Here is a 23,503-nt window from a genome sequence, read left to right as displayed (position 1 = left end):
CTTTCTGTTTGTGTGAAAAATGTGCACCTGTATCTGGACATGTCTTTTTTTCTTTCAGGCACACAAAGTGTAGAAATTAGATTTACTCTATTACAGTTACTTAAGTAACTTTTTCATCAGTAGGTTTACAAAACAATACTTTTTACTTTTACTTAAGTACATTTGTGAATATTCGCTATTAAACCACATTTTCTGTAGAATTAGCTTTATCGTATAGCAGTTTTATTTAACACATTGCATATAATTAGCATATTTGTATGCTCAGATTTAGTCCATTAGTTACTACAAATCATTCTTTAATACGTTATTAATAACATTATTCTTATTATTAGGAAATTCCAGAATTCGCTCATTTATATTTTTAGTCTGATTGTTTCTAAAAAATTAAATGAGATAATAAAATCAAACTGTACTCAGTACTTGAGTAATTTTACTAGATACTTTTGTTTAATTTGTACTTCAGTATTATTATTTTTGAGTAACACTACTCATACATTTTTTGCCTGCTCTACCCATCTCTGGTAAATGACTAGATGAAAATACCATGTGACGCTCAATCACCTCAACATCTGAGACTCTTTCACACACTATGCATCATATCAAGCTGTAGTCTTTAAGCGTTAATTGCGATAAATTGTATATTTTGTGATTAGAAAAAATAATTACTCTACTGACAGTCCTAAAAGTGATAAATGAATAATAAAATTAACTATTACTATTACTTAAAATGTGTCCTTCAGAATTTTTCGTGGGCCTCAAACCATTTAATAAACCTTCACTGAGCTCATGTGAGCTAAGACAGTTTGTTTTGGTAATTTAGTCTGCTTAGCAGATAACAGACAGTAGCCATGCCTAACAGAGATTTACTGTATGGCTCGCTCTGATTAAATATTAAAGCAACCCTTCTGAACGAGAGGCTCTACCGATGGCACAGGAATGGTTTTTGAACCATGGATAAATTAGGTTTATATGCCCCCTCATCACATGAATGTAGAGGCCACTTTGAAGACTTAATAAATAATGAGTTTATTGAAAGGCGCCTGCCGTTAAATTTGTGCTGGTAGTGCTTAGGGGTGTGGATGGGGATCTCTGTTCCTCTCTCTCCCTCCTTTCTTCGCTGCATTTGTACAAACACACACTCCCCCGGCCTGGTTCTCCATCTGGGCAGTTCACGTCGGAGTGATGGATGTTTGTTATTTTCCTGCAGATTAGCAATCGTGTGGCCTGATTATGCTAACCGAGATGGGGTGTTTGGCAGCTACGCTGCCAGAGACTTGATTTGATGAAGAGGGGAGCAGGTGAAGTGAGGGTTTGTGTACGTGTCAGGGCAGGGTCTGCTGAGGTCCATATTTCCGGGCACTACTTTCAAAACCCTAAGTGCAATGCTGCATGTAAGCGTGGGACTTGTTTGCTAGTGTAAGATAAGGCCTCTTCAGAATTTACACATATTGATAACACAAGAAAAAAAAGAAAAAAAAAGAGAAACAAATTATTTTGTTGGTGTGTAAATGACCTGCATGATTTAAACTTGTGCATGCATGCACAAAACAATAAAGTGTTTATTCTTGTTTTATCTATTTATTTGTGTACATTCTTTGTCCTTATGCTAGCAGACAAGCCCCATGCTTAGTACCCAATGCTTTCTGTGCTTTTTCATAAAAAATAAACAAAGCAATTTTTGATTGTAAATGTACCGGACCGGACAGTGATGGGAAGACTAATGAATAGCCCTTCGCAGCCCTAGCTTCTCCAAGGACAAGTTGAAGACCCGGAGCCAACACTTCACTGATTGATTGAGTCATTGATTACAGCTTTTTCTTCTTTTTTCTCTTCCTTTTAAAGTCAGAAGAAACGGGCTGGAAAAAAGAAAGATAGGAAGAGATAAATTGAGTGAGAGCATTGGAACCAGGTGAGGGTGAGCCAGAGGGACATTTTAGCTTTAAGCGACGTATGAACCCCGGTTGGTATGTGCGTCATTGGCTGGGCACAGGAATGGCAGATTGACCTGGAAAGGCCAGGTTTCGTGCCGTGACATGCGCTCGAGCACAGCTGTCAAGAGAGTGGGGCTCGGCTCTACAACCTCAATCGCTGTGTGAGCTCCATTCCATGCCACTCAGATGACTAACCTTCAACTCTGGACTTGTAAAGGGGAAACACATTCGAATGTAAGACTCTACAGGCCTTTACATGTAAAAACACTGTACACCTTTCCAATCAATAACCAGATGATGGAACATCCACAGATTTAATGTGACTTGCCATTCTGGTTGAAGAGTGAATTGATGAACACAAAAAGTTTGAGGTGTGGATTTGGCCTCCAAATTCTCCAGATTTAACTCACAATCAAGAGTCTGTCAGTCATATAAATGGATGGAACACTTCATGACTTTCAACTGACAGCTTGATGCCAGACACTACAGGAATCTCATTGTTCCAGTCAGCTTCCAGTCAAGTGGTGGACCATCATTTCCTACCAGGGTCACAACCCTGGTACAGTTTTTGGTTTTACTCTTATTTAACACACTTTATTCAAACTCTGAACTCCTAGTTCTTGAGTTGAGTTGCAGGGTGTGGTTTTGTGTGGTGGAACATGTGCAGGGGTTGTGTCATCCTACACATTTCAGATGCTCCTTTGATATGATGGAACTGAAAAACAGTTATCATTTGACTATACACTTTTGTTCCAGTCTGGTGTACAAGATGGTGTAGGAAGGTTATTAACTAAATTTTTGCCATTTAAAAATCGCCTTCATTAAGTAATTTGCATTTTTTTAAATGTTTGTACCACACTCTAACCCAAACCATCCTCCAGCACAGCAGAGGGATTATTAAACCCATTTGTCTGGTTCAAGTTGTCTTCTTGTCCAACAAATTATTGGCTGGCGCTTCCATTTCTTCACAGTGCCTTCCGCCCCTTGAAGATAGGTTTCAGATTTTTGGGTTCAGTTCCTCAGTGCCATAGACTATACTTTAATAGTTTTGCTTGAGATAGAATCATGGAAATCCTTGATGTCTCTCTTTTTTTCTGGTTTATTAATACCTTCTGTCTACCTTCTGTCATCTTTCTATGTTTTCTTCACAGTTAATCTTTGAGGCCTTTTCTGTACAGTAGATGGAGTCATTTCCATATCATGAGCCTTGTGTCACCTCCTCCCCTTTACATTTTAATGAAAGGAGCCTTCAGGATGATGTTTTGATCAGCTGGTTCACAGCAGTAGTGGAAGTGTCATTTTACTGATATTCTGTTGTAGGTGTAAGTTGTGCTTCAGACATGTGAAAGCAGTCTCACTTTACTGTAGAATGGAGTCTGATACGGGTAAAGTTTTATCCCAACATATTTTGTTCCTGATTTCTTTGTTCATTTCAGAGCAGCTCTAGGAGTCTGTAGCACATTAATTTAAGTCAAATACCTTTCTTGGAAAGAAAATTCGGTATTCTTTACAGTTTACCTCTTCAGCACCACAGCACAGCTTTAATATTTAGCGGTGCCTCGTTTAAAAAAAAAAATGAAAACGGGGGTAATTTTGTGGGAATTTAGTTTTTAATGGTTTTCTGTACACTATTACATTTTTATGTGTGTGTCCACCTTTTGTTCAATACAATAATCTTTCCTCTTTATTATATTCAATTGTCTAGTTCTCTCTGACTGCAGAAGCACCAGTGCAGCACTCTGCACCATGCTCTTCTGCATCTCTCTGTTCGCTCTGAACAGCGCTCTAGTATGCAGGATCACTGTTATTTATCTGTGTGTATCTCAGAAAGAATGAGAGAGAGAAATCCCTCCTCAGAAGTAAATCAGTGAATTAGGCGCAGTCAGGAGGAAGGCTGGATTTGGCTCCAGGCTCTGCCCCTTTGATCTGCAAGGATGCTGTGCTGCCTTCTGAAGGGCTAATCACCTGCCTGCCTTATAAAGCAGATAGGGGACGAAAAGCAGGTGGATAGGCCACACTGTGAAAAAAGAAAACTCTCTGTGTCACACACACCCACATACTTGCAGACACATACTGTATAATCACTCTCAATGAAAAAAAAAAAAAGGCCAGACTGAACATATGGCTGGGAGTCACTTCCCTTTTCACCACTAGAGGTGCTACAGAGATACCTAAAATATTGTGAGATAGTAATAATAATAACAACAAAAATAAAAACAACTGTAATACATTAAACTGTGTGTACAGTTATGCTACACATATAAATTATCACATTTTATTACTAATGTATATCACTAAAGCACTTCAGAAGCACTGATCTCATACTTCAAGAGCTTCAGAAGCTCTTGAATCTCATACTTACAGTAAGTGCATTTCAAATTCATTCATATAAAGCAATATTGTTTATTGGATGAGGGTTGTTGTGAGGCAGGTAGACTGGTTCCTGTCTGTCCCTGTGAGATGTCACAGGTGAACATATCGTATCATTCTCAAAAGAGTTTCGGACATGAATATCATGCATGGACACATTGTCTGTTTCACATTGTCTGTTTCTCAGACACAGACATGCACACACACACACACACACACACACACACACACACACACACACACACACACACACACACACACACACACACACACATTTAAAGGCTTTAGATTGACTGAAATACATTACAATCCAAATGTAACCAATATAAACAACTGCCCCCACACACACGCCCGATGTGTTACATGCTTTTGTTTAGTACCGAATCTGTTTTTTGGCAGTAGTGTTCCTGGATTTAAAACAATGCCTGCAAAGAACCAGGTCATGTAGCATATGCCTGAACATCTTTACAATTGTGCCTTTTTCCTTTTATGATAATAAGTCCCAATCATACTTGAATATTAACTCAGCACCACTGTGAGGCCTTGTTTGTGTGTGTTGTCCAGCTGTTCTAAACAGACCACCTGTGGGTGTGAGCCTCTGCAGGGTTCATGTGAGACACACACACACACACATTTGTAGCACCAGTTTGTGAGTGAGTTTCTCGCTGGAATTTCAATGAAACACACAGTCACAACAAAAGAAAAGGCACAAGGCGCAGACAACTTCATTTTCTTGAATTCAGAGTACTGTACATCGTGGGCCGCTATTGTTTCTCACTAAATATCACTACTGCCGCCAGGGACTACTTACTTATCAACAGAAGTGAGTGAGTGAAAAGTGAGAGAGTTCCAGCGAGGGTGGTGATGAGATGGACAGAGGCGGTGGCATTGACAGAGGGAGAGATAGGCAGTGACACTCTGAAGGAGACGAAGATGGCGAGAGGGACTGGAAACGAGGGTGACAGTAAGGACGAGCAAGATGCTATGAGGACAGGACCCAAACTTTCCAAACTTTTCCGAAATGTCACTGATCTGGACTGGACCCAGACAAGAGCCTGGATTCATCTAACTGTGGTGCTACTAACTTGGAAAATGTAGGCAGTGTCAGTTTGTATCAATAAATTGCAATAATTGTTGGATTATATAATTAACTTTAATTACACCAGGGTCCTGGAAAGTGTGGCTTACCTCAGTCCTCAGAAAGCAGCATTTTGACTCCTATTAGGTGTATTGTGAATTTGCATGTTGCTATGGGGCTGTAAGAATGGACATCGCAGGAGCCTGTTTTTGCATTGCATAACAGATGTCTGCAGGGGGAAGTGTAACATTCCTGTGTCGATGGTTGAGGGTGAAGATTCGACACCCCGGTTTTTACATGCCTTTGTCCGACATCAACGTGCGAAGTATCAGCCGTCAGGACCGCCCACCCTCTTTGTCTTCACCAAATGGGAGGCACCGGGGGCGTGACATCAGAAACAACAGGTTCTGATTGGTCAGTGACAACTTCCTGTAGGCCAGTGACAACTTCCTGTAGGCCAGTGACAACTTCCTGTAGGCCAGGGGTATAAATGTCTGCACACATGTGGAAAAGGGACCTCTGAGCTATCTTGCTCAGGGGGGTTTCCCTCTCTTTCCCTTCTCTTTCTCTTCTCCCTCTTTACTCTTTCTTCTCATGTTTACTTTCTCTGTAACCTTGGTACCTTTTTACATTCAATATTCACATGTATCTACAATAATTATTTACCGGTGTTAATAAATTAGAAACTGTTCATTTCTAACCTCTGTTGTGCCATGCCTCTTTCTGCCAGGTAACATCAAATTGGAGTGGTTGAATACAGTGCTTTGTGTGGAGGGAGAAAGAGTTTTTTCTACACACTCTATTCTCTTCTCCAACACCACATGGTCTTCATGTGTGCGTTTTTACAAATGGTGATCCCGACGTGATACCTTTGCTCGGATGTGGATCTGTGACCGTAAGTCTCTTTTATCTGAATTTTACTGCATAGGGAAGAATAGAATCTATGTGCTTTAATTTAAATAAAAAGGATCTACATATCCTAAAAGCCCGGGACCGTAGAAACCGAGGCATTTCTAAATCCAGATCCACTCCGACAAGGTATAAAATGAACATAGACTAATTACTGTATCACTTACAATGTGGCATGTAGATATGGCTGGCACAATAGATGAACCCACAAACCAAACTGTTAACCAGGATTTGTGACATTTTAGATTACTGGTATTACATTGAACATCATAAACCATGTCCCACGGTGAACAATTTGATAATAACTGATCAGGGATTGGAAATTGCACTGTTAAACTTAAATGTTTTTATTTTAAATTCATGTTCAGTATGATCAACATGTTTAGGATCAGAATTTAAATTTATGTGAAACTGTTTCTCTCTCTGAACACCTCAACAATGCCATAATCTCAAATAATAGCTTTTAGTGATAAAGGTGTAATTCTCTAATCACATGGCAACAAGCGGGATTTTATTTGTGTTTATTTTTCCGGCCACTGTTGTTGATTGAACTTCGTTAAGCCGATGCAAATTCGCAGAGTTATGAATTCCCTAATAAAGGTGTAATTCTCCAATCACATGGCAACAAGCGGGACTTTTTTATTTATTTGTGTTTATTTTTCCGGCCACTGTTGTTGATTGAACTTCGTTAGCCGGTGCAAATCCGCAGAGTTATGAATTCCCTAATAAAGGTGTAATTCTCCAATCACATGGCAACAAGCGGGACTTTTTTATTTATTTATTTGTATTTATTTTCCCAGCCACTGTTGTTGATTAGACTTGATAAGCCGATGCAAATTCGCAGAGTTATGAATTCCCTGATATCATTTTAAGCCTCCCACTATATTTACATGTTTTTTGCATTACAGTATCTGATCATTGTTGTCATTTGTTTTCCTGGTTTGGTTTTAATGTACGATGAACACTGTTTTTCTACATGCACAATCTGTATGCAAACCTCATCACACTCCAGACAAAGAACCCAACCAAGTGTGAAAAGCCCTGGATCCAGTTGAATATTCTATGTATGCTGCTGTGTTTGATCTATGCCAAGAAGACAGGTTTCCCTACAAGGGTGACCTCAGATGCCTGAGGATCACAAAGGACACAGAACCACAACTATCGGCTACATTTGAATTCCCGACTGACCAGGAAGCAAGCAGATACACAATCATGACCCAATTGTGATCCCCATGGACCCTGAATACTCGAGTGCCCCAGGGGATCAACCGGCCGTCTGTAAGAATGGACATCGCAGGAGCCTGTTTTTGCATTGCATAACAGATGTCTGCAGGGGGAAGTGTAACATTCCTGTGTCGATGGTTGAGGGTGAAGATTCGACACCCCGGTTTTTACATGCCTTTGTCCGACATCAACGTGCGAAGTATCAGCCGTCAGGACCGCCCACCCTCTTTGTCTTCACCAAATGGGAGGCACCGGGGGCGTGACATCAGAAACAACAGGTTCTGATTGGTCAGTGACAACTTCCTGTAGGCCAGTGACAACTTCCTGTAGGCCAGTGACAACTTCCTGTAGGCCAGGGGTATAAATGTCTGCACACATGTGGAAAAGGGACCTCTGAGCTATCTTGCTCAGGGGGGTTTCCCTCTCTTTCCCTTCTCTTTCTCTTCTCCCTCTTTACTCTTTCTTCTCATGTTTACTTTCTCTGTAACCTTGGTACCTTTTTACATTCAATATTCACATGTATCTACAATAATTATTTACCGGTGTTAATAAATTAGAAACTGTTCATTTCTAACCTCTGTTGTGCCATGCCTCTTTCTGCCAGGTAACATCAAATTGGAGTGGTTGAATACAGTGCTTTGTGTGGAGGGAGAAAGAGTTTTTTCTACACACTCTATTCTCTTCTCCAACACCACATGGTCTTCATGTGTGCGTTTTTACAGGGCTAATGTTTGCTATCAATAAAACGAGTCACTTCTTAGGTTTCATATCCCACCCTGCCATTTATTAACAAAAATATTGTGATTATTGCTTTGCATAGGGAAAAGATCTGTAATTTTCTAAACTATTTCTAATTTTGTTCTTCCAGATCTTGTACCATATTCATTTGACTTAATAGAAATAGAACAGAATAAAGAAAGAAATCAACTTTTGCTACACACTGGATTTCAAAGTGAATTTCAAATTCATTCATATAAAGCAATATTGTTTATTGGATGAGGGTTGTTGTGAGGCAGGTAGACTGGTTCCTGTCTGTCCCTGTGAGATGTCACAGGTGAACATATCGTATCATTCTCGAAAGAGTTTCGGACATGATTATCATGCATGGACACATTGTCTGTTTCTCAGACACAGACACAGACACACACACACACATTTAAAGGCTTTAGATTGACCGAAATACATTACAATCCAAATGTAACCAATATAAATGTAACCAATATAAACAACTGCCCCTGGACACACTGGATTAAACACTGAAACAAGGTCACTGATTGATGGAAACATTTTTTTACATAAGCTTTGTGCGTGTATGTTATTGTTGTTGTAGTAAATATGAATGTGGTTTTAAATTGTGGTGTAATAGCACCAAGTGTATTATATCGTCTGAACCTTTTATTGTAGCATCTCTATAACTTAGAGAATTCAGAGGTTAAAAGGTGGCACAGTGGCATCATTTTCATAAAAATGAGACCACATACTCTGGTATAAGGTATTTAAAAGAGCAAATCCTGTGATGGCAGAGGGCCATGAGTTCTTAAGTTTCTAATCAAAGGACACATTTGGGATCTAATTGCATTTTCAATCAGGAAACTCTATTAAACAGTAACTTGAAATATAGTGTTGCTGATACAATACAATATGGTGCTTCATGATGATGGCTCACTGTACAGTGAGCAGACAAACTAATTTTCTTTTGACAATTTCTTTTCATTCATGCATGCATGTTTGAGCTGGCAAAGGAATTCAAGAAAGGCATAGGGCATACACTTGCATTACTTCTATAATTGTGTCTGCAGTTAATAGCACTAGGTCCCCAAAGGCCTTATGTGCGCTCTTAGTCGGGGGAAAAGGAAGTATGTGTTTCAGCCATTCAATATTGCATTTGAACACGCAATGGCAACTTTATTACCTACACCTTCCTTGTACCTACAGCATATTTTGCAAGTTCATGTACAATCTAACCATCTGTACACATTCATTGGTGGTCAGTTTCTTCGGATCAGATGTTTAAGATGTGGAACCAATCTCTGCTGGAAATGAGGAATATAATCATTGCAATCACCAACCTCATTTTATTAAGATCCCCTGAGGCCAATTACTTTTGAAGTTTAACAGTTATGTAGGGGCCAAGGAAGGGGACACTGTCATTGTGCTATAGAATGCGTAATGTTTTGGGGAATTTGCAGATTCACAACCATCTCTAGAAATCAGAATTCCTGAGAAGATAATAACAGAGCTCATCATGTTTGGCTGGTGTATGCGGATGGTAAAAAAATATAAAAAATACAGGAGCAGCGTAAGAAGGGAGAAGACAGGATCTTATGCACTGAGTGGACCTGAAATTAATGTTTCAGAAAAATAGCTTTTTGAGAATCATGTCCCACCGACTGAGAGAATGAGGATGTATGGTGTGCCAGTCATGCCTAGAGGCTCCTCCCATATTAGAGTTTGTAAAAGTCTTGTTCATGATAAGTTCATGAATAGTTCATGATCTGACTTTCCAAAATTACTACACTCGAACATAAAGGGCTGGTTACATTATTAATGTAACATTAACAAGTCCCCAGTCCCAGCATTGTCCCAGTTGCTATGCAAAAATAGTTTGCTATGAACTACGTAGATTACCACAAAGTTGCAGGTTCAAACCCTGCTTACTTCAGTCTTTAAATGTTTAAATTCTGCATTGGAAATAAAAGATTGAGCCTGATATGGTAAAAGTCCCACAGCGGGGGTCCCACAGTTCCCACTACAGCACCAGGCTTTGATTTCTGTGCCAAAAGGGTAGTCACTGGAGATCCCACCACACCTTTTACACAGTTACCTTTATGGAGGAGGAAGAAAGTGCACTCTGCACAAAATGAAGAGCACTGCACAGCAGGGGGGTGGAATAAACTTGTCGGGTGAGAGGGACTTTTAACACAGACAGCACAGACAGTGAAGATGGCTGTAGTTTGACATGTTTAACTTCCTGTGAAAATAGGCTAGAGTGATTTGTTAGGAACAGCGATCAGCGTTGCTGCTTAATTTTGGATAAGAAGGTTGGAGCGCAGCTTGTGAGCTGTCTACTGAGATTCCTGGGAATGGGAAACGACAAGCAGCTAGCAGCAACAATTCTGATGAATTTTCAAACTTTTTATACCATAGTTAAACAAAAGGTTCGCAAAAACACAAATGCGCCTTGTGCTCACGAGAGTGGGCTTTTTTATAAAGCACTTTTCACCCTGAGGCGCTGTCTCAGCCTCAAAGCCTCAATGCAGCGAGCGCCTTTCAACCCTTCAGTAGCGGCTGTGGTTGTGTATGATAATCTGCTGCTGTCATCAGAAGTGAAATGTAGGCCAAAGACACCCCCAACCTCATGCTGCTCTAGTACTTTAGTGCTTCGGAATTAATACAGTTTTCTGATTTATTCTATTGTTGTATTGTATAGGTTGTGAATTTTTTGTTCACACTGCGGTCTCTCTTGATCTCCATGGAATATGAATTGGAATTGGAATAGGAATGAATTGAAGACACCAGGGATGGCACATCCTTGATTTGCACACTGTCTTCTGTGGATGATGGTGTGGGCAGGGCCAGGTACCAATCTTTAGTTTTGTGGAACCACTGCTACTGGTGCTTTCAGTCATAGAAAAGCATGTCTCAGTGCTAAATTCTGACACCAAAACAAGTATAGATCTAAATTTAAAAATTGCTGGCTTTCTAGTGTCATGTGACATAAACATGACAAAATCATAGTAGTCCATGCACTGCTGTGAAGAAATTGGGCGTCTTTTGTTAACAAAACATTAGATACTTCACAAAAGAGACATTTCTGCTTGGCGTCCACAGGGAATCAATTTAAAACTCATTAATGAGGACGTCTGTTGTCTTTATAAGGACATGCATAGTGATGTAATTGCCCTTGACCTTTACCTGGCTGCCATGCATGGCATTGGCTTTTAAACCCCCTGTGTCTGTCAGATTAGCGGCATAATATTTTGAGTGACAGGCAGGCGCAGGAAGAGGAAATAGTGTACGGCCGTTCATCTGGAGGACACGTCACTTTTTTCCCAACTGTCCTCGTCTGGGATGAGCGGGTGACGTGCAGAGGATGATGAGAGGAGAAAAGGGAGGAACAATGGATGAATAATGCATCCCTCCCTTCTGCACATTCTCTTTTCTCTCCACCCCATTCGGAGTGCCCCACATTCCGGGGGGAAGTATCTGTCAGAAATGTAGCGTGGCATTCCGACCGTCCCGCTGTCGACTCGGAGAGTCTGCTCTTGTTGTTTGCCGTTATTGTTCAGGAGCAAGGTTGACTACGCTGTCGAGCTGGCCAATAGCCAATGCCCCGCCAAGGCCCGGATTAGAGGTTTCTATTAGATAATTCCAGCGCAGCGTGGTGCTGCTCGAATTCCGGGTCTTTCTGTCATCCTCTGTTTTTCCTTCCTCTTATCTTCTTCTGTTCCTTGTTCGGTAGCTTCTTTGCATCGAAACCAAGCGAGAAAGGCTGTCGTAGCCCAGCACGCCCTCAAATGTTCCCTCATGTGTGTGTGTTTAGATTCCTGGGTGTTCTCCACCTTTGTGTGTGTGTGTGTGTGTGTGTGTGTGAGAACTTCTCCATCACAGTTGATCAGCAAGGGTGTTGTCTCCTCTCCATTGCCAACTTAAATGATAAGTCCCCCACTCGGTTAATTGTCTCGTCGCTCACAGCAACATGCAAATGCCGGTGATGGGGCATCGACTGCCCTTTCCTGCTGCCAACCCCCTTCCACCGTCCACCTCCCTGCTTTTCAATTAGGATCCAGACGGAGATAAGGGCCTTCAGAGCGAGAGCAGGACCCGAGAGAGAGCGCCTGCCTGACTCCCACTGCACCTTGTCCTGCTTCATGTGCCCGTCTGAGAAGGACAAGCTGTCCTTCAGCAAGGACATGCTCACAGAAGAGAGACTTTTAGTAATGACAAGTTGAAGTGTGTTACTGGTATCAGGGGTGGTTTGTTTGTCCTGCATTTTTTATATTTTTTCAGTGCAACAATTTTCAGTTAAGTGTTCTCTATATTTTGGAAACTGTGCCAAATTGTGCCCTTTTCTTTTGTTTATTGAAACTTAATTTATGTTTCAAATGTAGAGCGTTTGCGCCTCCTTCCTCTATCACCTGTGTGGCATTACAATTCATGTTGATACTGATATGCAAACAGTAACTGGCAAGTTCACAACCCAGAAGTATTGCAAAAAAAACTGAACAAATAATTTTTAATATATGCAAAGCAACAAAATACTTTGCTGAATGTGTTTATATTTATATTATATCTTGCCCAACCTGGGGAAAAAAAGGTTAAACCTAAAAACTTAAAGTCAGAGAGATGAAGGCACTTAGCCAGGTCATAATGGCAGGGAGCTGCAGCGGTCCAGTTCATGTTCCGTCACAAATACACCAGGGATATTTCAGGGTCACCAGCTCAGCTGACCTGAATTGTTTGTGAACGTGCACAATCCACACAGACAGATCCCAGACCAGGTCTAGTATGGTACTGCTTCAAATCCAGTGTCACGTTTTCATCAACGTGGTCTTGTCCTGGAACTGAATGTCGTTTGATTTTCAGTTGTGAATTTATCACCTAAGAGCAAGCTTAAAAGTGGTACGGTGTTGGGGACGTCAGATTAAATGGCAATGTGATTAAATACTAATTTGATATCAAGTTTCCTTCTGCCATGTTTTGAAAGTTTTGCCTGACTATTTTTTTACAGCCGTGTGTGGGTTCTGGATTGCAAGAAAATCGAATTATATCCATGTGTTGAGGCAACATATTTCAACTTAAATCAGTTTGACTTCTTGCTGGTTCACATATATCCTTTTTATTCTCTCACTCTTGTTTCCAGCTCTCTAAGTCCAGACACTGACCCAGACGATGCTTTCCAGAGGGAGGGCTTTGGCCGACAGAGTGTGTCCGAGAAACGGACCAAGCAGTATGGAGACGCCGGCCAGCTGGAGATCATTAAGAGCCGCAAATCCAAGAGTATGGACCTAGGTAACCATGACACCCTACAGCACACACAGCAGCCTTTAATATCAACTGCTCCTGTGACTGACCCACAATATCTTTACCCAACATGTATGCCTTTAAAAGTTGCAGGTGTCTACTGCTTGTTTCCTGGAGTTCAGTGGTCATATGACTTTTTTGACACACAGCACAGTTTATCGTCAAGTAGGTGACACTATGTGAACCCTCCCCATCTGGAAACATAAATCAGTGATGGTGGACCAACTCCCTTTAGCTGATTGGCTGATTTCTATGAGTGGTTCGACTCATACTGGCCGTACACCATCCAATTTTCAACCAATTTCATGCTACAGAAAAATCTGTTGGAATAAAACCAGCAGTGTTTTGCTGGAGTCATGGCGAACTCCCATCATTTCAGCAGTTTAGTGTAAAGGTCTAATCTTGATATTACCACACTATCAAGTATTTTAATATTGGTTCATTCAAATATGCATTGTCTCCAATATATAATTAAAACAATAATAGAAAGTGTATTGACCCTGCAAGATCCACAGTCTTGATAGTGACTAGACTGTCACTGAGAACTGAAAAGGATGTGTGAGGGTGTGAGTCTGTAGTCTTTCCAAAGCCTCTTTTAAAATCTCTTTTTAAAAAAGTCAAAGGCTTCGATTTTAGATTTTTAAAAAAAAAACTAGGGCATTGTGAGTAGACTCCTCCCACGATGTTCTGGAGATGGTCAATGAGAAAGGAAACAGAAGCACAACCAGTAATGTCAAAATAAACTGCATGCTATGCAGTGAAGGCTATAATGAGGTGTTTTTGTTCATTTGTTAATTAAAGAAGCATTATTAAAGTTCCAGGGTTTAATGCATACAAGTTGAGAATTCAGATTTTAATTAGCCATTAACACTCTTAATCACGCTTCATCAATAATGCTTTTGTAATCTTCCTCAAAAGTATAACCAATCCCTTGTAGAAATTAGTTCAGAGTGAGTTTGTGAGGACTTGTGAGGACAGTATTTGCATGTGACCGCTGAAAACACCACACTCAGTTTCTAACATTGGTGTCCAGCATCAAAATGTCTGCTTTTCAAGGATCTTTTTTTTATCTAATTTATTATTTGGTGCACGGGTTCCCTCCCAGTCTTGTCTGGCCATCGGGTGAGATCAAATTGCTTGTGAGAGCTGTTTGAAAGTTGAATAGCCAGAAAATATTGCCAAACCTTTCTTTCTGGATAATTTAAGATGTTCTGTTCTTTTAGAGGCCAGGCAGGGCTGAAAGGGAGGAAAAATTTGGAGAATGATTGACAGGAATGCTTTTATAACACATCTAACCTTACAGTGTGAACGTCTGAAAAAGAGAAATGCATGATATTTCATATCTCTCTCGTTCCTCTGATGATGATCTACTGTTGCCTGTCTTTCTACTCTCTCTCTCTCTCTCCTCATTAAATAGGTCTGCATGCTTTTGGTTGAAAAACCACAATCAGTGCCAGAAAGGGTGTGGAGCTGAAATTTGGGAACTAACCAATCACACTTGTTTATGCCTCTTTAACAGTAGCTGACGAGTTTAACCCCAATGCCTGCACTGAGAGAATGGAAGGTAAGCATCCAATCAGAGGTGTGCACCTTACAGCATGACACAAACGGACCTTTTACAAAACAGCATTCTGATTGGATGATGCACTGACATTGCCTTGACTAAATGCTTTAAAGAAAAGTAATTTAATTAAACCTCTCTGGTCTAAAAGACATTTTTACATTTAGACATGACAGAATAATGTGCTGCTCTAACCTTTAGGAATTTGACCTTTAGACAGCGCTAGAGGAGCATTTTTAATAAGTGTGAGGTCAAATACAAGGAGCTCCAACAAAATAGTGGTCTAATACCTTCATCCTGATTTTTGCTTTTGTCTGACCCTACCAGCTTTTTCTAAAACAGGCCGCATCGCTCCTTTTCAGTACCAGAATTAGGCAACCTGGTGTGAGACCATTTTGGAAACATTTTTAATCAAAGATGGAAACATTCAGCATTTATTTTTTTTCAGTTGTTTCAGTTGAAGTAATTATACCAAGATGTATGTGTACTAAAAACCAAAAAAAGCCAGAAAGGCCTAGTTTTCAACATTTTTTATACATCCTTTTATTTACTGCAAAAAAAAAAAAAACTTTAAAAAATTGCACTTTAATTGTCTATGATTAAAAACAATGCCAAGGCCAATAAGCAAAATTAGAATGGTAAGAATTCTGAAAAACTGCATTTTTCTAATCTAGATTGACCCTGTCCTATGCATAAAGATGATAAAAGTAAAATATATCTCTCAAAACAAGGCCTTCTGGAAAAATGCCCTTTTAAAAATGTTTTTTTTTTTTTTTTTAGTAGGATGTGATTGTTGTGTCTGTGTGTGCGCACACTGGATCTGGAATCCTGTTCAAAATAAAAACCCTCAAAGGCAGCTTTGCAATTAATCCATCACTGTCAACATTGGACTCATTATAGAATTTGGGGGGTGGGCAGCAGTTCCCTCAGTGAAAACACTCCATGGAAACTCAACACTTCGCTCGAGCTCCCAGGCTCCCCCACAGCGGTAAAGAAAGTCCAGCCTCTGCAGAACCAACCCACCATGTTTTCCCATCATGCGCATACTGTATGTGTGAAAGGCTGCAAGGCGACCTTGTTGAGAAAACATTGTGCTGTGCGGCTTTACAGTGGCAGCTGGAGGCTTTGTGCAGGTTTAAATGGTGAAAAGCGGTGGGAACGGTGAGCAGCTGAGTCGGGCAGATCCCCCCTGACAGTGTTTTGACAGCGTCCATTTAGGAAACAGCTCTGGATTCAGGCCACTTATGGTTACTTTCTGAAGGGCCCAGCAACCTCAGCCGCACCACGTGGAAAACATGAAAAAGTTCTCTCCAGTGCACCTTCTCTCCGAGTAAAAGAGAAGATGAGAGGGAAATATAAAGTAGTGCAAAGAAAGAGAGAGTGTATAACTCCAGCAGCGGCAGGTCTGCCGGGCTTGCATCAGTCTGATGTAACAGAAGCTCAAAGCAAAGCCTCATGGGTAGCAGTGTGTGAAAGGGAAATAGAGGCCCAATTCTCACACTTCGAGAAAAAAAGAGAACCAAAACTAATGTGAAAGGATCCCTTTTATTGTGTGATTCTGTTCATCTCTTTTGTGTACTATAGATTCAACTCAGAGTTGAAATTGCGATACACATGCAGATGAGCTCTGATGAACAGATGTATTATTAACCAGTCTTGAGCAAGTTATTCAGGAAACAAATTACAATTACTTATTATCTGATGAACTAGTATGATACAACTAGTTGTTTTTCTAAATGGGGCAGTGGTGGCTTATTGGCTAAGAAGGCAGAGACCCATACTGGAAGGTTGCCAATGTGAATCCTCCAACCATGGTTAGTACCGTCCCCACTCACTGTCACAGCTTCTCATGATGGCTGAAATATTAATTGTGTCACAAATAACAACTCTCGCTTTACTTTTCACTTCAAAATAGTCCACAATATTGGAACAATTAACCTTGTCTAGAGGAAGTCACTTACTTACTTACTGTTTTAAAATATTGTTTAAGTTGCTGCTGTTTTGCCATGTGACAACCTTGAAAGCATTCAACCACATTCATTGTAAACCTTTGTCCCAGCAAGGGTTGCAAAGATACAATAATGTCCTATGTATCTATACTAGTGTGTACTTGTTGATGTGGATAGTAATGCATTATTGTCCGCCACTGCAGAAAACACTTTTTTATTTAGTTCACAGCGTTGAACTAAATCTGCCAAGACTCCATTGCCTTCCATTCTATAGACTGAATAGGCAGAATCAGGACTGATGAAGATGTGACTGCTGTCATCAGGGGCTAGGAAGGGAGATTGAAAGAAGGGTTCGACATCCATGGGTTTGGAAAATTATCATCTGGCCTTCTTTACTCTTTCTGGGATGCCCTGGGCGAGTTTTACCTTAATCACCCTCTTAGGTGCATGCAAAAAACCTGAGCTGGTTGTAACATGGGGCTTTGTCCATGAGCACAGACCTTCACTCAGATGTTCACCAAAGGTGTCAGCTTGAGAAATGTTAGCAATAGAGAAAGACTTGCTAATTACATCACAGTAGCACCCTTGCATAATAACACCTCTGATTTATTCATGGAGTTTTTTTTGCTATACCTTACCTTTAGCGTTTAAATAGAACCACTATCCTCCAATTAAGTGCTTTTAGTTTCTCCCTAATTAACGAAATGGAGCTCATTTATCCTGGGCCAAGTCGCCACTCCAGACCCCTTTAATTCACATTACTCACGATATGCTTTCTCTGAGAGTGTAAGTAAGTAAGGATCTAAAGACTGTTTATATACGATATACAAAACAAATGAAGCTATTAATCGTGTTTATTGTCATTTACAAATATTTAACATGTTTGAAATAAATGAACATAATTAAGCAGCAGCATTTTGTTTACTTCCTGGGGTCTGACCTAGCCAGAGACAACCTCTACATAAAGATGACAAATCGTTGGTGTTCGCATTTACTTCATTGTCAAACACATGGATGCCGAGAAGCTCCGACATGGGACCAACATGCTTGTGTTGTTTCCTTTTTTCAGACAGTGGTAATCACATGCAACCAGATGAAAATATTTAAATGCACACAGAAATTTTGACAAAACATTAATATAAAGTTATAATATATTAAATAACATATATACACAATGGTATAATGAAGTAAAAAAGTGGAAGGTTATTCATGATGGACTGAAAAGCTTGGTCTCCTCTAATCTTATTAAAGTTTAAAGTTCTAAAGTTTTTTGCAAGTGCTCTATATGTTAATAAAGAGAGTTTTATAGTGGCTCCAGATCTCCACTAGATGAGGAACTGAGTAATGCAAAACTGTGGTAATATAAGATCTGTTTCTAGGGACCTGTGTCAGGTTCTCACTTCCTATGCCATTTTTTAGAAGAAAGACAGCTGTGTGATAGGAATCAAAGCCATGCACTGGCATATTTACAGCTACTTGTGTAAAAAAAAAACTACCAAGCTTTTAAGTGAAAACATAAAAGGTGTCTTTTTCAAGCTGTCGTCCGCATGGCGCTTCCGCTAGCAGGACATGAGACGTCAGCTGCGATGGTGAAGCAGGACGCCAGATCGGCCTCATCTGGCACGATCATGTTGAGATTCCAGAGTGCGGCAGATGTCATTTGTGTTTCTTTGGACTGCCATCGCCTTGTCTCGGCTTTATCCCAGAATCCCCTTTGTGTATGGTGCGCGGGCTGCTTCTGGTGCATGTACTGTGTTCAGGATTTGAGTGTAAGCTTCTGAAAGCCTTCCATTTACATGCCATGTGAAGGTGGCTTGTGAAACATATGGATACCGATGGGTGTCTCCCACCACTTTAACAATTTGTATCCATCTTGTATATTTTGATCTGTGAACTGTCCTCCACTGTCCCCAAGATTCCAACTGAATAGTACAGATCTGTTGGCCCCTGTGACACATTTTTTAGCTGATGCAAACATCTTCAAGGTGGAACATGCACATTCACAGTGGCTTGGCAGTGGTGGCCTAGTGGGTAAGGAAATAGAGTCCTAACCAAAGGGTTTTGGGTTAAAATGCCGAACTGCCAAGTTGCCATCTCAACACGTTGCTCCATGGGCGCCTTTCACATCTGCTCAATACAAAGGACACATCTCGTTGTGTGTACCGTGTGCTGTGCTGTGTATCACAATGACAAGACCAATCAATTCACAAATTAAGGCTATAAATCACGTTACCATGTGGAGAAGCATTGGACATCAACAGAGAATTCTGAAGTCTAGAAAAAACAATATACCATCTACATTTACTTTGCAGCTATCTGATCTATCTGTTTGGACAGCATTCACCCAAACTGTGAAATTGGCACTTTTGATCATTCATTTCCATTAGGGTTCAATATTTGTTTTGTGCAACATTTCGATGTATTTAAGTAAATGGCACATTTAACCAGCAAAATACTAGAAGCACAAAGTTAAGATACGAACATTGTGACAAGGGCAGTGGTTAAATGCATGCATGCCAAAAATGACATAATGTCCCTTTTATAACTTCCCCTTTCATAATGTGCATTGAAAGCACCATCAGATCATATTTTTCCATGCATGTGGAGTCCCAGTGTTTTTTTGGTTTTTTTAACAGTTAGCGCTGACAGTGACTCTGAGGCACAGAGTCACTGTCAGCGAGTCACTGTTAAAAAAAAAAAAAACACACTGGAAGGGGGGGGCGCTGGGAAAGCACTGTTCCATGCTTTTGTTCACTGACTAGGAAATACGGCAGTCAGTAACCCTATCCCCGCACTGCAAAACAGTAAGGCCTAGGGTCTTATCACAGCATGAGCTAGGTCAGAGGTCAGAGAGCATCTCTGTGACTCAGCACGTTCGGCAAATATGTTATCTGAAACTATTTTCCGTAACAATAGCAGAGATTAAAGAAAAGGAAACACCGTTTCCGTGCGTGGCAGGGAGTTCACAGAGTTCTGTTGCCTTTCAAAGACAACCGAGCAGCTTTGATTAGAACGGCGGGGTTTGGCGCTGTCGCCGCTAATCACACACAAGCACAGCGCAGGATTGCTTATTTAAAGGATCAAGGGGAGATTACAGGGTTCAGCCGGTGAAGGCGGGCTTCACGAGCCGTTGGCACTGCTGAAATAATGATAACGTGGTGGTGGTGCGAGTTTTGGATTACTCCACAATCCTGGCAACTTGCCTCTCCTCGCTTATAATCACCTGATTCCAAACAGTGTCCCCACTTCTCAAATCACCTGTAATCACATCAGCCACGCGCTCTTATATTCCCCCCGTTGTTCGCGTCTCTCGCTCTGCCTCTGTCGGGCTCACCGGCCTGTCAGAAGGGTGGCATGCTGTCAGAGGAGAGGGTAATAGATTTCTAATTGTTTTCTCAGACTGATGGCGGTTTATTTTTCCAGCCTAATCTGTGTTTGGCTCTGGCTCTCTCCAATTCGGAGATCCGCCGCATGCTTGTCGGCGATGGCCCATGCTCCATTTAGCCCTCTGAAAACACGTCCAGGCTGTTACAGATGGGTGGGAGCAAGCACCGCAGGCCCAAGACCACCTCACAGCAGCAGGAAGATGAAAAAAAAGCAGAGATAAAGTAAAAAAGGGACAAGTTGACATTTGAGACATAGCAGAAGGCGAGAGCGTAATGATGAAAGAATGAACAGGCTGGGTCCTGTTTACACAGAATGTAACCATATGAAGAACGGCAGGACATGCCGTCCTGACAGCTTTAACCTAAGGAGGTCTGAGCATGCTCCAATTCCGAGGAACTATGCCGTTTGCCAGCCATTTTCAATTTACAGTATGCTAAAGGCCCATGGGTGCTATCGGCGTAGGATTTGTGGGTGTACTGTTCCCGGTGGTATCCTCAGGTCCAATCTGAAACAAAGTTGAGATTCGCCAGCCCAAGTTATGAGCAGGAACATTAGTACAGCTGTTACTGAGACAAAATGCTAATGCCACAGTCATGCTCTGCTTACACTAGCATGACAGCCAGCAGCGAAAAAAAGAGAATAATTACAGCCTCTAGCGCCGCTCGCCCCGCTAGGCTAGCCTTGTCTGTTAAGACAGCTAGCCTGATTAGCACCTGTTTGCCAGCGGTGCCTGCGTTAGCCTTAGCCGTCCCGCCTTGTAAGTAATGACACAATCACTCTCTGACAACAAACACAGGCGTCAGCTGTGTCTGCATTCCCGCACGAGCAGCCGAACGCCTGTGTCGGCCCCCGCCTTTGTTTGTTTATGTATAATTTGCATGTTAATTGCATTAGCCCACGTGAACACGTTCCATTATGTCAGAGATTTTTTTCTGTTTTCCACCGGCATGAAACGAGTCAGACCAGCGGTTGCGTGTCATCGCCATTTTTCATCGTCTCGGCTGCGGTGTCATACTTTGTCAACACTGTTGTTTCCATGGGGGTGATTATCAGGCTTTTTTCATCTGTCTGTAATGTGCATTCATTGTCAGGCTTATTCATCGTCCAGGTGGCTTGAGGAATCCTGGGCTGGCCGATTCGTAAACCAGGTGGGCCCTCATGGTGGAGACAGCGCATGACAGAACATCACAGAACCTTTACATCAGGGGTCCGGCAAGCTTTGTTCTTTTAGCCTCAAAAGTACATAAACCTCGCACACTCTCTGAAAATATGCCTTCACATCGTACGAATAATGTCCCATCTCCAGGCCTTCATGTGTGTTTTAGGGAGGGTTCATGGCAGCCTACAAAAACAAACCGTACTTTGTGTGTCCGAGGAACGACAACACACTGAGGTTCTTGCGTTTGTTGGTGCTCTTTGGGCCTGTTGGCGGTCTCTTGTCCTAGTCCCACAGTTCCATATTCTTTACTTTCACAGCGGACCAGTGCCTTAACATTAAAGAAAAGAAATAGCTTTTACATCTGTTTGTGTATTTTATCTTCAGTGTTCCTTCAACAGGTTCATGTTTTTGTTTTTTTTGTGAATGCTGATCTGAACTAATTCTACAAATTATGAATGTGAGCTTTTATATGATGCCTTCAGACACAACCACGTTTGCCAGACCCATTCTGCACACAAATGTGTGCACAACACAAAAACGTCTAGATCATCAGCCACTGAAATATAATGGGAACGGTTTTTGCCCACGTACTAATTTCGAGGGATCTGGTACAGAAAGCTAGTACCAGTGTGAGTGAAGCCAGTTTGTTTGAGCATTTCAATGATTTTATGAACTAGCAAGTGTAGAACAGCAGCCAACAAAGAAACAAATGAATGTGAACTTTTTGTAACTTTAAGACATTTAAAACTGAATTAGTTAATTGTGACCTTTTTTCAGTTTACTGTGAACTGACAAAAGACTCAAAGCAGCTTTTTTATGCACAAAGTACTTTGTCAGAAAATTTAACTTAAAACTAAAAAATGTTTTTTTTTAATATTTATTTATTTATTTATTTTTCATTGCAAGGCCCCACACTCCACACAAAATCAAATAGAGTCATTTATTTCCCAGAATTGCTTTCCTTACTCTGGTAGGTATTCTATCACCTTTACCAAATTGCTAGATAAATACAAACCTTTTTATTTCAGCATCGCTGTTTAAGGAAACCAGCTGAATAGCTGAAGAGGTGCTACATTTTGATGCTTCTCCAGTTTAATGTGTGCTGCTCTCTGTTTAACCCTCAAGGCTCCGCTACTCAAGACGTGGGCCCGTCTCTCGGACTGAAGAAGTCCAGCTCCTTGGAGAGCCTCCAGACAGCAGTTGCAGAAGTAACTCTCAACGGGGACGTCCCCTTTCACAGGCCACGCCCTCGCATAATCAGGGGAAGGTGCTGCAATGAGAGCTTCCGTGCTGCCATTGACAAATCGTACGATAAACCGGCCATGACCAGTACAGCTACTGAGGAGGACGACGAAGGCATGGAGACATGTGAGTTTTCCGGAAGCTTCATGGGAAACATACAGCCAATCATGGAAAACCAGATTCTCTAGTAACATGGTTTCTAGGCAATCTGGATATATTTTTTTTTACCAGTTTATCAGTTAAATTTGTCCTATATGTATTTTGAAAGCAGGTATAATTACAATATGATACACCATTTTGTAGCTGCTGCAAAGGAAAACATCCAAGCTTTATGCACATTTCTCCTCAAACTCCCTCCTTCCTTGTTCATATTTTATAATCTCAGCCCCATGGTGAGATGGGACTGTGGCTCCCAGGAGGAATAGCTGCCGAATATCGTCTTATGCAACTGGGTCAGGCTTTTACTTCAGAGAAGGGGAAGAGAAATGAAGGAACAAGTACCCCAGCCATTGCATTTACTGCTGTCTCACTCTGCATATTAACTATGCCGCCAAGATGTGTGACTCTCTCCCTGTGGAGTTTTTCACTCTTATTCCCACTCCCTGCTTTTTTCAAGTTAAATCATGTTTATCAATGCTAACAGATTGTACTAATCATTTGAAAATCATT

At 41.1% G+C, this 23,503-nt stretch overlaps 1 protein-coding gene across 2 annotated transcripts in view; it reads left to right on the top strand.

Annotated features, from left to right (window-relative positions):
* The window catches only part of pard3aa (par-3 family cell polarity regulator alpha, a), a 333,882-nt gene that overhangs the window by 204,258 nt on the left and 106,121 nt on the right, over positions 1 to 23,503 (top strand). Inside the window, exons 16-18 of one of the 2 annotated variants that reach the window (XM_028959710.1) lie at positions 13,376 to 13,524; positions 15,056 to 15,100; positions 22,718 to 22,960. In XM_028959710.1, the coding sequence (XP_028815543.1) occupies positions 13,376 to 13,524; positions 15,056 to 15,100; positions 22,718 to 22,960 (437 nt within the window). The remainder of the gene's footprint in view (positions 1 to 13,375; positions 13,525 to 15,055; positions 15,101 to 22,717; positions 22,961 to 23,503) is intronic. The other variant, XM_028959719.1, reaches the window with a different exon arrangement.

The sequence above is a fragment of the Denticeps clupeoides genome, chromosome 2 (genome assembly GCF_900700375.1).
Source record: "Denticeps clupeoides chromosome 2, fDenClu1.1, whole genome shotgun sequence".
In the NCBI taxonomy this organism is placed as follows: Eukaryota; Metazoa; Chordata; class Actinopteri; order Clupeiformes; family Denticipitidae; genus Denticeps; species Denticeps clupeoides.
The sequence above is the reverse complement of the archived record's forward strand: the minus strand, read 5'-3'. Positions and strand labels throughout refer to the sequence as shown.